This window comes from Schistocerca nitens, chromosome 6 (assembly GCF_023898315.1).
Source record: "Schistocerca nitens isolate TAMUIC-IGC-003100 chromosome 6, iqSchNite1.1, whole genome shotgun sequence".
Classification (NCBI taxonomy): Eukaryota; Metazoa; Arthropoda; class Insecta; order Orthoptera; family Acrididae; genus Schistocerca; species Schistocerca nitens.
Window position 1 is genome coordinate 371,973,795 of NC_064619.1, and position 13,964 is coordinate 371,987,758.

At 41.4% G+C, this 13,964-nt stretch overlaps 1 protein-coding gene across 1 annotated transcript in view; it reads right to left on the reverse strand.

Annotated features, from left to right (window-relative positions):
• Window positions 1-13,964, reverse strand: part of LOC126262475 (uncharacterized) — a 505,580-nt gene that overhangs the window by 24,319 nt on the left and 467,297 nt on the right. The window contains exon 5 of the mRNA XM_049959139.1: window positions 8,016-8,213. Within this exon, the coding sequence (XP_049815096.1) occupies window positions 8,016-8,213 (198 nt within the window). The remainder of the gene's footprint in view (window positions 1-8,015; window positions 8,214-13,964) is intronic.

The following is a 13,964-nucleotide window of genomic DNA, read 5'->3' on the forward strand; positions in this document are numbered from 1 at the left end:
ATTTGGGCGGGAACAAATAAATAAATAAAATAAAGGCAGTATCAATGGATAGTATAGAAAATATTGGCATCGACATAAGCCGAAAGATGAACTACAATGAGCGAAGCCAGGACCAAAAGATTGTTCTGAGGCTTCGAACTAAGCCTATACTAACCACCATTGTAGAGATTTAGCTGCCTATATCACAAGCTAATGAAGATATACAGGTACAGCTGAAGCCCGATAGAACGAAGTTGTTGGGAGATATGTTTTGCCCCTGCATTATAGGTTAACCGTGGTACATCGAGAGTGAGCTGTCGATTGACGTACGACGTATGGAAAGTTTGGAAAATAATAAAATTCAAATGGCTCCAAGCACTATGGGACTCAACTGCTGAGGTCATCAGTCCACTAGACTTAGAAACTACTTAAACCTAACTAACCTAAGGACATCACATACATCCATGCCCGAGGCAGGATTCGAACCGGCGACCGTAGCGGTCGCGCGGTTCCAAACTGAAGCGCCTAGAACCGCTCGGCCACCACGGCCGGCGGAAAAAGATACACTGCTGTGTTATCCTATACTGTATATTCTACAGTATTTAAATTTAAAGGAAATGAAAAGTAAAAGTTTTAAAAATCTTATCAAATATAGCATTTGGATAAACTACCCTCAAATGACGTCCAAGCAGTATCACCACCGTAAAATACTGAACTCCACTACGGTACATAAAATATACTGCTAAATACACTACTATTTACAACACTGTCTGGAATCTACCGTAGGTCCATTCCCTACTGCTTTAAAAAAGTCGGTAACCTTGTTTTGGCCTGCTATTTCATCAGTTTGATTATTATTTTCCTTTCTCAGACGTTATGTCTGGTTAAAAATGGAAAGTGACGCGGACCTTGATCAAGCGTGACTTCCTTTTAACTGTACGGTATGTGTTACATTGCATTTAGGAACTTTCGGGTAATTGAACATGTATCAATAATTACAGATTTCTGTAGTTGTATATATACGTTTGGATGTAGCTGTATTGCGTTGATGTACTGGTGGATATTGTGTGGTATGACTCCTGTAGTTGATAGTATAATTGGTATAATGTCAACTTTATCCTGATGCCACATGTCCTTGACTTCCTCAGCCAGTTGGATGTATTTTTCAATTTTTTCTCCTGTTTTCTTCTGTATATTTGTTGTATTGGGTATGGATATTTCGATTAGTTGTGTTGATTTCTTCTTTTTATTGGTGAGTATGATGTCAGATTTGTTATGTGGTGTTGTTTTATCTGTTATAATGGTTCTGTTCCAGTATAATTTGTATTCATCATTCTCCAGTACATTTTGTGGTGCATACTTGTATGTGGGAACGTGTTGTTTTATTAGTTTATGTTGTATGGCAAGTTGTTGTATAATTTTTGCTACATTGTCATGTCTTCTGATGTATTCTGTATTTGCTAGTATTGTACATCCGCTTGTGATGTGATCTACTGTTTCTATTTGTTGTTTGCAAAGTCTGCATTTATCTGTTGTGGTATTGGGATCTTTAATAATATGTTTGATGTAATATCTGGTGTTTATTGTTTGATCCTGTATTGCAATCATGAATCCTTCCGTCTCACTGTATATATTGCCTTTTCTTAGCCATGTGTTGGATGCGTCTTGATCGATGTGTGGCTGTGTTATTATTATTATTATTATTATTATTATTATTATTATTATTCTCCGTTATTCCCCTTTAGGAGAGCATGTGAACTTCAGCCAATCACAGCTCCACTTCCTTTTCTTCTTTTCTTTTCTTCCAAGAACCTCTTTATTGTGTTTTTTCGTCCTTTCATCTGTCCATTGTTTCCCTGCAGTGTCTTTCATTGAGACTTATTCAAGTTTCTTGTTTTTGATTTTACTTCTGAACGGTTTTCTGTTCTCAATTTCTTCCACTGGAATTTTCAATTGCTGCAAGTCTTCTTGTGATTCTTTTATCCAATTGGCCTTTAATTTGCTTGCATTAACGATTCATCTATTTTATTTTATGCTTATTGTTGTATGTTCATAAGGTGTAACAAATGAATATGGCTTGTTGTAGTTTGTCTCCCCATCCACGTAATTACTTTGTTAATATAACTAAATATTTCACCTGCACTGGGAGCATCTTCTCTGCTTTTAATCTTCTTCTTCGTCGTCCTGATTTTCGACCGCCTTACCACTCTCATTTCGTACTACATCAATAAAGCCTTTGCCATTTATAATCTCTGAAGTCGGTTCAACGGCTGCCCAGCGATTCAAGGCTTCAAGAACAATATTGCAATGTAGAACTTCGCGTCCAAATTGGATGTCACTGCTGTTGAAACCCGAGCCGCCTGAGCCATTACATTCTTTATGGAACAATGCAACCCTTGCTTCTGCAGTCCTTTGTACTAATCATAATGATGTTTTGCCACTCCAGCCCTATTGAATAGGTAACAGTCTTCAGATTTACAGATTTTAAGATCATTTTCATTTCCTCATCTGAAAACACCATGGAAGTGAGCAGTTCACGATGTTACTGAGACTAAAATTAGTGTCCTGATCCAACGGCTGAATTACCGGTGTCGTGTTTTCAGGCGAAACTCCGACTGCAATATATTAGCAGGTGTATGAACTACACAGTGATCGAGAATTAGCAGAGCTTCTTCTCTCAGCTTAAGTAATCGTAGGTGCTTTCTCGCTAACGGAACAAGCTGTACTTGAAACCGCTTTATGAAGATATCGCATGTCATAGAACCAGTCTTTCAATGAATGTAAATTAACGGAAATGATAACGCGTTTAAATGAAATATCTAAGCTTTTACTTTTGCCTTTAAAAAGAGTTTTCAGCTAACTTTCAGCTTATTTATTTGTTGCAAAGACGAGAGTAATTCTGACTTAAATCATTTTGAAAACCGAGTTATTTCTTTACTTTTTTACATCGAGAGTTCTGGCTGGAAGTAATCGATAATAAAGCGACACATACTCACAATTATACACTTGACGATTATTTAAATTTTCATCATTACTTATGGTAGAATTTCAGAAAACTGTGAAGCAGATTCAGCATCTGAAGACCTGTTTCGCCTTCAGTGCTCGTTTGGCTAATACCATCGCGACATTTCCATCTTGAATACCATCCATAGGAAGCTGTGAATTATTCGTTGTCATTTAAATCAAACTGAAATTTGGCTGCTTGGGCTTTAATAAATGATGCGGGAAGTGGCACACCTTCACTTCGCTTTATTAAAAAGCATCTTTTTAAAACAATCGTCAGTTTCACTGTCTTTTACTAGTTTCGTCCACTTTCTGTCCATTCCTTCATCACTTTCAACTGTGTTTATAAAACCTCTACCCTCTTCTTTCACCCATCCCCTGGATGTTCCTTCAGGTATACCATAGTCACTTGCTAAACTTGCAGGTGTATCACCATTCTTCATATGAACAATAATTTTTGGTTTATTACTCATAGAAAATCATTTTCATTTCTGCGACAACGTAACGTACAGAGAGAAATCTAAAGTCTTAAAGGATATTGCCTGATGCGCATTATGGCTGTGCTCATTTGTAGTATTTGCAAGAATTTTTACGTAGTCAACTTGTTGCCTGTGTCACAGTGTTAATCGTGACGCGTATATTCAGGTTTCTGTCCAGTGACATACTGATATAATGATACTAAGACAAAAGAAGGGTTGAGTTTAGTTATTCTTATCTCTGTCGGTTATTATTTTGATAGCTTGAGGGTTGTTGAGGTAAATTATGCTACAGAAACGCTACTTGTAAACAAATTAGATTTTTACACAGTGTTGTATCTAAATTCGTAGTGTATCGGGCCGCGGTATACAGGGATTTTACTATATTGATTAAATATGTGAAAGGGATGAAAATTTAGTACTCGTAGGAGATTGGAAGGCCGTGAAAATGGAAGGAATGGAAGATGGCGTTGCTGGTGAAAGAGTTGAGAGGAGAGAGAGGTTGCAGTGGTTGTAGCGAATGCCCTATTCAAAATCATAAGAGAATAAGATACACGTACACAAAGACCAGTACACACTGGGAGATGTTAACTGAACCACATTATCGTTAGACAAGTTCTACTAATGAAATCCCAGACTGCGAAGCATACGTAGGTGCTGATATAGAGAAAGACCGTAACTTTGTAGGGATCAAACGCAGGCAGATTCAAGAAGATAAATAAAAAGGAATATATGACGGAATACTGAAAATTTACGACAGAACGCGGCGAAGTGGAGATCCTCTGAGGCAGTGACCAATGTCTTAAGTAAAGGTGTAGTTCAGTACAAAAGGAGTGGCATACAGCAAAGAAGAAAATAAGTAGGATAGAGTAGGTATAAAATGGAGGCAAGGAAGCCACGAATGATTCATGAAATACTCAAGCTTGTGAATGACGTAAGAAAAAACAAGAATCTTACGAATTAAGTATCAAATCAGCAGTATAAGTCGGTTACGAATAAAAGTACCGGGAGGTTAAAACGGGATAAATCAGAATCGTTTAGAGAAAAGTGCACAGATATTGAGAAAGATATGAATATATCCTCATGGCACATAGGAGGAATAATAATCAGTTGAAAGAAATAAAATGTAGAGGTGTAGATGGGCAAGATCTCTATTAAGTGCAGACGAAAGGGTAAGAAGTGGGAGGAGTTAGCCGGCCGGAGTGGCCGAGCGGTTCTAGGCGCTACAGTCTGGAACTGCGTGACCGCTACCGTCGCAGGTTCGAATCCTGCCTCGGGCATGGATGTGTGTGCTGTCCTTAGGTTAGTTAGATTTAAGTAGTTCTAAGTTTTAGGGGACTTATGACCTCAGCAGTTGAGTCCCATAGTGCTCAGAGCCATTTGAACCATTTTTTGGGAGGAGTACTCGTAGGCCTGTCGCTCAAGACATTGCTTCTGAGTGTAGGTAATGCTTATTACACAACCGGGGTTGGTAGACAGTGGGTCCAGTTCAACCTGGGCACGACCGTGCACATAACAGACGACACCCAGAAATGTTGCCACTTTGCACGTGCAGCATGAGTGACTCGTCGCTATCATATCGTCGATATAACGCCTTGTAATGTGTTATAATGATTCATAAAAGTCTGACTGCTAGTGCTTCATTTGTCTCGTAATTACTAACACCCAGTAAAATAGCCTGGAGGTGGTTTTTACAAGGGGCTTTTTTCTGAAAGCATGTTACTTTTGTTCGGAATTCCAACAAACGATATTATTTATCAGGCTTTTGGTTATAAAACCCTATATTTCGTGCTAAGGCCTTACGCCAACATACTGGGACGACCTGTGTGCCAGCATGGTATCACTCTACTGGCCGACGTCGGAGGTGACGTCTTGCTGCATCAACAACGTCCCCGTCTTCCACGTATTGCTGCTTGCGGAGCGCGTCCTTAATTGGGAGAAACAGATTGAAATACGAAGGTGTGAGATCGGTGTTTTAGGACGGATGAGGAAGAACAATCGACTGAAGTGTTTTGAGCTCCTCTCGGGAGTACAGACTTATGCGAGGCCTTCCGTTGTCAAGGAGAAGTTCGTTTGCATTTTTTTTTGCAACGAACAAGCTGAAATCGTTCCTCCAATTTCCTGAGTATAGCACTATACACTTCCGAATTGATCTTCGCACCATGAGGAAGGACATCTAACAGAATAACAGGTTCAGCATCGTCGACATGACTTTACCAGCTGAGTTTGAGGCTTTGAACTTTTTCTTCGGACGAGGCGGTGTGACGTCACTCCATGGATTGCCGTCCTGTTTCCGGTCCGAAGTGATGAAACCATTTTTCATCGTCTGTGACGGTATTCGGCAAAAAATTTTTACTACCAGCCTCGCATCGTGGAAGCAATTCCGCACAGATGGTCCTTCGTTGTTCATTATGGTCGTCTGTTAGGTGGCGAAGAATCCAATCGGTCCACATCTTTAAGTAACCCAACTGGTAGACAAGTGTGTCAGCACTACCAACAGGGGAGTTCAGTTGTGCGCGAAGTGTTTCATTGTGATTCGCCGGTCACCACCAATGAGAGTGTCCGACGCTCCAACGTTGTAGAATTCGCAGTTGTGTACGGTGTGTCGGCACGCGGGAGATCGGACAGGTTTGCGCGTCCTATATACACTACTGGCCATTAAAATTGCTACACCACGAAGATGACGTGTTAGAGACGCGAAATTTAACCGACACGAAGAAGATGCTGTGATATGCAAATGATTACCTTTTCAGAGCATTCACACAAGGTTGGCGCCGATGGCGACACCTACAACGTGCTGACATGAGGAAAGTTTCCAACCGATTTCTCATACACAAACAGCAGTTGACCGACGTTGTTGTGATGCCTCGTGTAAGGAGGAGAAATGTTTAACATCACGTTTCGGATTGTAGCCTATCGCGATTGCGGTTTATCGTATCGCGACATTGCTCCTCGCGTTGGTCGAGATCCAATGACTGTTAGCAGAATATGGAATCGGTGGGTTCAGGAGGGTAATACGGAACGCCGTGCTGGATCCCAACGGCCTCGTATCACTAGCAGTCGAGATGACAGGTATCTTATCCGCATGGCTGTAACGGATCGTGCAGCCACGTCTCGATCCCTGAGTCAACAGATGGGGACGTTTGCAAGACAACAACCATCTGCACGAATAGTTCGACGACGTTTGCAGCAGCATAAACAATCTGCTCGGAGACCATGGCTGCTGTTACCCTTGACGGTGCATCACAGACAGGAGCGCCTGCGATAGTGTACTCAACGACTAACATGCGTGCACGAATGGCAAAACGTCAGTTTTTCGGATGAATCCAGGTTCTCTTTACAGCATCATAATGGTCACATCCGTGTTTGGCGACATCGCAGCGAACGCACATTGGAAGCGTCTATTCGTCATCGCCATACTGGCGTATCACCCGGCGCGATGGTATGGGGTGCCATTGGTTACACGTCTACGTCACCTCTTGTTCGCATTGACGGCACTTTGAACAGTGGACGTTACATTTCAGATGTGTTAAGACCCGTGGCTCTACCCTTAATTCGATCCCTGCGAAACCCTACATTTCAGCAGGATAATGCACGATCGCATGTTGTAGGTCCTGTACAGGCCTTTCTGGACACAGAAAATGTTCGACTGCTGCCCTGGCCAGCACATTCTCCAGATCTCTCACCAATGGAAAACGTCTGATCAATGATGGCCGAGCAACTGGCTCGTTACAATACGCCAGTCACTACTCTTGATGAACTGTGGTATCGTGTTGAAGCTGCATGGGCAGCTGTACCTGTACACGCCATCCAAGCTCTGTTTGACTCAATGCCCAGGCGTATCAAGGCCGTTATTTCGGCCAGAGATGGTTGTTCTGGGTACTGATTTCTCAGGATCTATGCACCCAAATTGCGTGAAAATGTAATCACATGTCAGTTCTAGTATAATATATTTGTCCAATGAATACCCGTTTATCATCTGCATTTCTTCTTGGTGTAGCAATTTTAATGGCCATTAGTGTACGATGATGGCAGACACCTCGCCCACCGACTCACCGTACTTTTGTTCACTTCCAGGTCTGCATATACATTCTGCTATGAATTGTTGCAGTGCTCCGAATTTTCGCGAAAAGAAACTCAGTGGCACCTCTCTGCTCGGACCGCACCTCCATTGCTGACGCCATTGTGAAGGTTACGTATAGCGCTGCAGCCTGTGGGAACTTCATGAAACTATATGGGCTGTAGAGTGAATATTCGACGGTGTCCCATAACAAAACCCACATTTTTTTCAAACGATACTGGCCGAGAAAAAGGAGAGTGATGCATTACTTATTGGACACTCCTCGTAATACAACGAGCAAATTATTGTTTTCCTTTTACTCTCAATGTGTGGTGTAATGCATTTGCTTTCCAAGCCTAATAATTCCATCACCACATTAAATTAGCTTCCCAGACCGCAGCTGAGTTTATAAATACTTTCCCAACTTGCAACAAGTAACAAGACAAAACAACATAAAAGTGTTAGTTTTCTGATACGAGTGTGGCTGGGTGTCTCACCGGCGTAGTACATGAGGACGCCCCTGCGGACGAAGAGCGTCTTGGAGGTGGTGAGGACGGAGACGGCCAGCTCGCGGTCCGCGGAGCTGAGCCTGACGAGGCGCGGCAGCTCGCCGCACTCCTCGAACAGCGGCCGCTCGCCGTCGCCCCCGGACACTCGCAGCACGTCCCGGCACTCGGAGTCACTCTTCGACCGGTCTGCGGACACACAAATCAAAAAGATTAACATAGAACCAGCTGTAAGGTTCGCACACAAATCAGCCATACAAGGTGTCAGTCCCGGGGGTGCAGGGAATAATTTAGTAGCAACTAGCTGTATTCGGCCACGCTGTGGTGTGGCTCAGTCAGCTTAAATGGAAAAGAAAGAAAACAGAAAGCAGACGTTTCTAATAAGTATTGAAATTGGATATACGCACTGATCTCCTTCTCTCCTCTGTTTCTGTCCATCTCCCCCTTCACCTTTCTTTGTCCATCCACTCCTCTTTCCCCATCTCTCTGTCCATCCCCCCTCCCTTTCTCTTTACTCCTCCTCCCCTCTCTTTCTACCTCCTCCTGCTCCCCACTACCTCTCCATCTCCTCCTCCTCGTTTTCTGTGTCTATTTCCTCCCACCCTTCTGTCCACATCATCTTTCCCACTCTCTCAGACATTGACTGTTATTCCAAATTCAGATTCTGTAGTAGGATTTTAATCGTGAACCAGTGTACCATAAATACAACCTTCCTGCTTGCTAGTAGCGTATATATACGTTTATTACAGTAACGTGTAAAGAAATGAAGTAAATCGGAAAGGTACATTTTGAAATTTTTGTTAAAAATGTTTTGCCTTTACTTATATATTAAAGAATTAAGTAACTAAAAACACGCCCGTTGTAAAATTCAATGTTTTGTCAAAATTTGAAACGAATCGGTCAAGAACTTTCGGAGATTAACGATTTTGAACAAACCAACATACATTTTTATAGCATTTCCCCTTCTATTACACGTACATTACATACAGACAAGATGGAACTCCAGTAGGTATATAAAACGCGTGGGTATTCGAATGCAATGTTATGTCAATATTTCAAAGCAATCCTTGAAGAACTTTCGCAGATTTGAGATTTTGAAGAAATGAATGTCTACGTTTGTAATTACATAGAAACTGTAAATGTACTTAGTAGTAAATCTCCGGAATTTTTTGACCGAATTCTTTGAAGTTTTGACACAACGTTGGATTGGAATAAAAAAATGTGTGTGAAATCTTATGGGACTTAACTGCTAAGGTCATCAGTCCCTAAGCGTACACACTACTTAACCTAAATTATCCTAAGGACAAACACACACCTATGCCCGAAGGAGGACTCGAACCTCCGCCGGAACCACCCGCACAGTCCACGACTGCATCGCCTTAGACCGCTGCATTGGAATACGTGTCTGTTATATATACCTCACTACAGTAGTACAAGTTTATATGCCAACTAGCTCTGCAGATGATGAAGAAATTGATGAAATGTATGATGAGATAAAAGAAATTATTCAGGTAGTGAAGGGAGATGAAAATTTAATAGTCATGGGTGACTGGAATTCGACAGTAGGAAAAGGGAGAGAAGGAAACGTAGTAGGTGAATATGGATTGGGGCTAAGAGAAGAAAGAGGAAGCTGCCTGGTAGAATTTTGCGCAGAGAATAACTTAATCATAGCTAACACTTGGTACAAGAATCACGGAAGAAGGTTGTATACATGGAAGACGCCTGGAGATACTAAAAGGTTTCAGATAGATTATATAATGGTAAGACAGAGATTTAGGAACCAGGTGTTAAATTGTAAGACATTTCCAGGGGCAAATGAGAACTCTGACTACAAATTATTTGTTATGAACTGTAGATTAAAACTGAAGAAACTGCAAACAGGTAGGAATTTAAGGATCTGGGTCCTGGGTAAACTGAAAGAACCAGAGGTTGTAGAGAGTTTCAGAGAAAGCATTAGGGAACTATTGACAAGAACAGAGGAAAGAAATACAGTAGAAGAAGATTGGGTAGCTTTGAGGAATGAAACAGTGAAGGCAGCAGAGGATCAAGTATGTAAAAAGACGAGGGCTTGTAAAAATCCTTGGGTAACAGAAGAGATACTGAATTTAATTGATGAAAGAAGAAAATAAAAAAATTCAGCAAATGAAGCAGGCAAAAAGGAATACAAACGTCTCATAAATGAGATCGACAGGAAGTGCAAAATGACTAAGCAGGGATGGCTAGAGGACAAATGTAAGGATGTAGAGGCTTATCTCATGAGGGGTAAGATAGATACTGCCTACAGGAAAATTAAAGAGACCTTTGGAGAAAAGAGAACCACTTGTATGGATATCAAGAACTCAGATGGAAACCCAGTTCTAAGCAAAGAAGGGAAAGCAGAACGGTGAAAGGAGTATATAGAGGATCTATACAGAGGCGATGTTCTTGAGGACAATATTATGGAAATGGAAGAGAAAGTAGATGAAGATGAAATGGGAGATATGATACTGCGTGAAGAGTTTGACAGAGCACTGAAAGACCTAAGTCGAAACAAGGCCCCGGGAGTAGACAACATTCCATTAGAACTACTGACAGCCTTGGGAGAGCCAGTCCTGATAAAACTCTACCATCTGGTGAGCAAGATGTATGAGATAGGCCAAATTCCCTCAGACTTCAAGAAGAGTATAATAATTCCAATCCCAAAGAAAGCAGGTGTTGACAGATATGAAAATTACCGAACTATCAGTTTAATAAGTCACAGCTTCAAAATACTATCGCGAATTCTTTACAGGTAGAAGCCGACCTCGGTGAAGATCAGTTTGGATTCCGTAGAAATGTTGGAACACGTGAGGCAATACTGAGCCCACGACTTATCTTAGAAGAAAGATTAAGGAATGGCAAACCTACGTTTCTAGCATTTGTAGACTTAGAGAAAGCTTTTGACAATGTTGACTGGAATACTCTCTTTCAAATTCTGAAGGTGGCAGGGGTAAAATAGAGGGAGCGAAAGGCTATTTAGAATTTGTACAGAAAGCAGATGGCAGGTATAAGAGTCGAGGGACATGAAAGGGAAGCAGTGGTTGGGAAGGGAGTCAGACAGGGTTGTAGCCTCTCCCCGATGCTATTTAATCTGTATATTGAGCAAGCAGTAAAGGAAGCGAAAGAAAAGTTCGGAGTAGGTGTTAAAATCCATGGAGAAGAAATAAAAACTTTGAGGTTCGCCGATGACATTGTTATTCTGTCAGAGACAGCAAAGGACTTGGAAGAGCAGTTGAACGGAATGGACAGTGTCTTGAAAGGAGCATATAAGATGAACATCAACAAAAGCAAAACGAGGATAATGGAATGTAGTCGAATTAAGTCGGGTGATGCTGTGGGAAGTAGATTAGGAAATGAGACACTTAAAGTAGAAAAGGAGTTTTGCTATTTGGGGAGTAAAATAACTGATGATGGTCGAAGTAGAGAGGATATAAAATATAGACTAGCAATGGCAAGGAAATCGTTTCTGAAGAAGAGAAATTTGTTAACATCGAGTATAGATTTAAGTGTCAGGAAGTCGTTTCTGAAAGTATTTGTATGGAGTGTAGCCATGTATGGAAGTGAAACATGGACGATAAATAGTTTGGACAAGAAGAGAATAGAAGCTTTCGAAATGTGGTGCTACAGAAGAATGTTGAAGATTAGATGGGTAGATCACATAACTAATGAGGAGGTATTGAATAGAATTGGGGAGAAGAGGAGTTTGTGGCACAACTTGACTAGAAGAAGGGATCGGTTGGTAGGACATGTTCTGAGGCATCAACGGATCACCAATTTAGTACTGGAGGGCAGCATGGAGTGTAAAAATCGTAGAGGGAGACCAAGAGATGAATACACTAAGCAGATTCAGAAGGATGTAGGCTGCAGTAGGTACTGGGAGAAGAAGAAGCTTGCACAGGATAGATTAGCATGGGGAGCTGCATCAAACCAGTCTCAGGACTGAAGACAACAACAGCAACTATTTTTTAATACCAGTAATATATAATTTTTATAGAGTTAATAATAGAGACGTTAAACACAGACACACGCCCGCGCGCGCGCGCACACACACACACACACACACACATATATATATATATATATATATATATATATATATATATATATATATATATATATATATATATATCTTCACACTTGAGTTTGCAGCCAATACTTGGCAATGCCTCGCGTGGCTTACGTTACCAACTGAGCCAGTAGCTCTGGCAAGAGGCTGTTCGTCGTAGTAAGGATGCGGACAGGTGAAGTTTTCCTGCACGGCATCTGTAGCAGCCAATAGGGCGAGCGGGGAACGTGACACATGTTAGGAAGGTGATGTGAGCAAAGTGTGGGTTGAGGAGGCGATGCGATTCCTGCTCTAACAAGTAAGCTCTCGACTTGGTAGGACGGATCTCTTCCTCCCGCTCCTTTCCTACTTTTGGATTCTTGTACACATCTAATGGAAATGAAATGAGAGCATCTCTTGTACACATCGAATGGAAATTAAATGAGCGTATGGCATCGTTGGCCGGGAGGCAACTATTCGGAGAAGTTCCGGTTCCAAGTGCAAGTCTTATTTCATTCGACGCCACATTGGGCGACTTGCGCACCGGTGGTGAAATGATGAGGACAACACAACACCCAGTCCCCGAGCGGAGAAAATCTCCAACCCGGCCGGGAATCGAACCCAGGCCCGCTTGCATGGGAGGCGAGCACGTTACCACCCACCTCAGCAGGCGGATTTACACATCTAATAAAATACGTTTAATACAAAAAATTGTTTAAAGAGTGAAACTTCAAAAGCCGGAGTACTTTAGATATGAGTTAATGTGTTAAATATTTTTATGTTAAGCGTGTAAATCCTTTATGGTAAAAGACACAAAACCGAAATTATGATGCCGTTATTAATTTCAGTCTGTTCGTCCACAGACTAATGAAAAAGTCTAAACCAAAACTGGATGCCTATTGTCAGAGTAATCTGTGTACCGTTTTAAGAAAAACTAGTTTTCTTTATGCCTCTCAATGTTAATGATTTCACATCTCCTGAACTGTGTCTCATACAACGACATAATTATGCAGTTACATTCAGTGGTATATAAGCACACAATCTGAGAGACATGTTGCGAATAGAGTTACATGGGAATGCAATCCGACCTGTGGGAAATGTTTCTTACAGGAACAATATACCGGAAGAAAGAATCTGTGAAAATTTAAGCCACTAAGACGCACTGCAAGTATTTAAAAAATTATTTAAAAGTGCCAGACTGGTAGCTTGTCAGGCGGCTTGAGAAATTACATCCTTGTCGGAAGTGTAGTGGGCCGTGCACGCGCAACACGGCAGGCGCATATCCTTGGTTGACGGCGCATTTCCAAACAGGTAACACAGTAAGGCGCGATCGTAATTTGTTAAGCGAATTTCAGTTTTCGTTAAAAGTTTCTGTGAAACAGTTGTTCGCAGTTATTGTTCACTCAGGCCTGCAACTCATTTAAGATCCAAAATAATTACGGCATGCTTTTGCGATAGCATAAATGTTAACAATGAAGATAAAACAAAATCAATATTGATAATTAATTTAGAAAGATCCACTTTAGTTGCAGTAATATTTATTGCAACCACGACCGGTTTCGAGATTTTAAAACTCCATCTTCAGGTGTATGAAATTATAGTATTTAGTAATACATAACATGCGATCGGGCCAGCCAGTGCAAGAGCTCCCATCATTGCATGTTAGCGGAAATTGTTCGCCGCCGGGTAGCCACAACAGCAGGAGCCCCAACCACTATGCCTGAAGATGGGATTTTGAAATCTCGAAACCGGTCGTGGTTGCGAGAAATATCAGTACAACTGAAGCGTATCTCTTAATTATCGTGCCTCTCAGTTGATGTCCTCCGTACCAAATCTTGCGAATCAATATTCATTATATTTAACATTTATTGTTACGC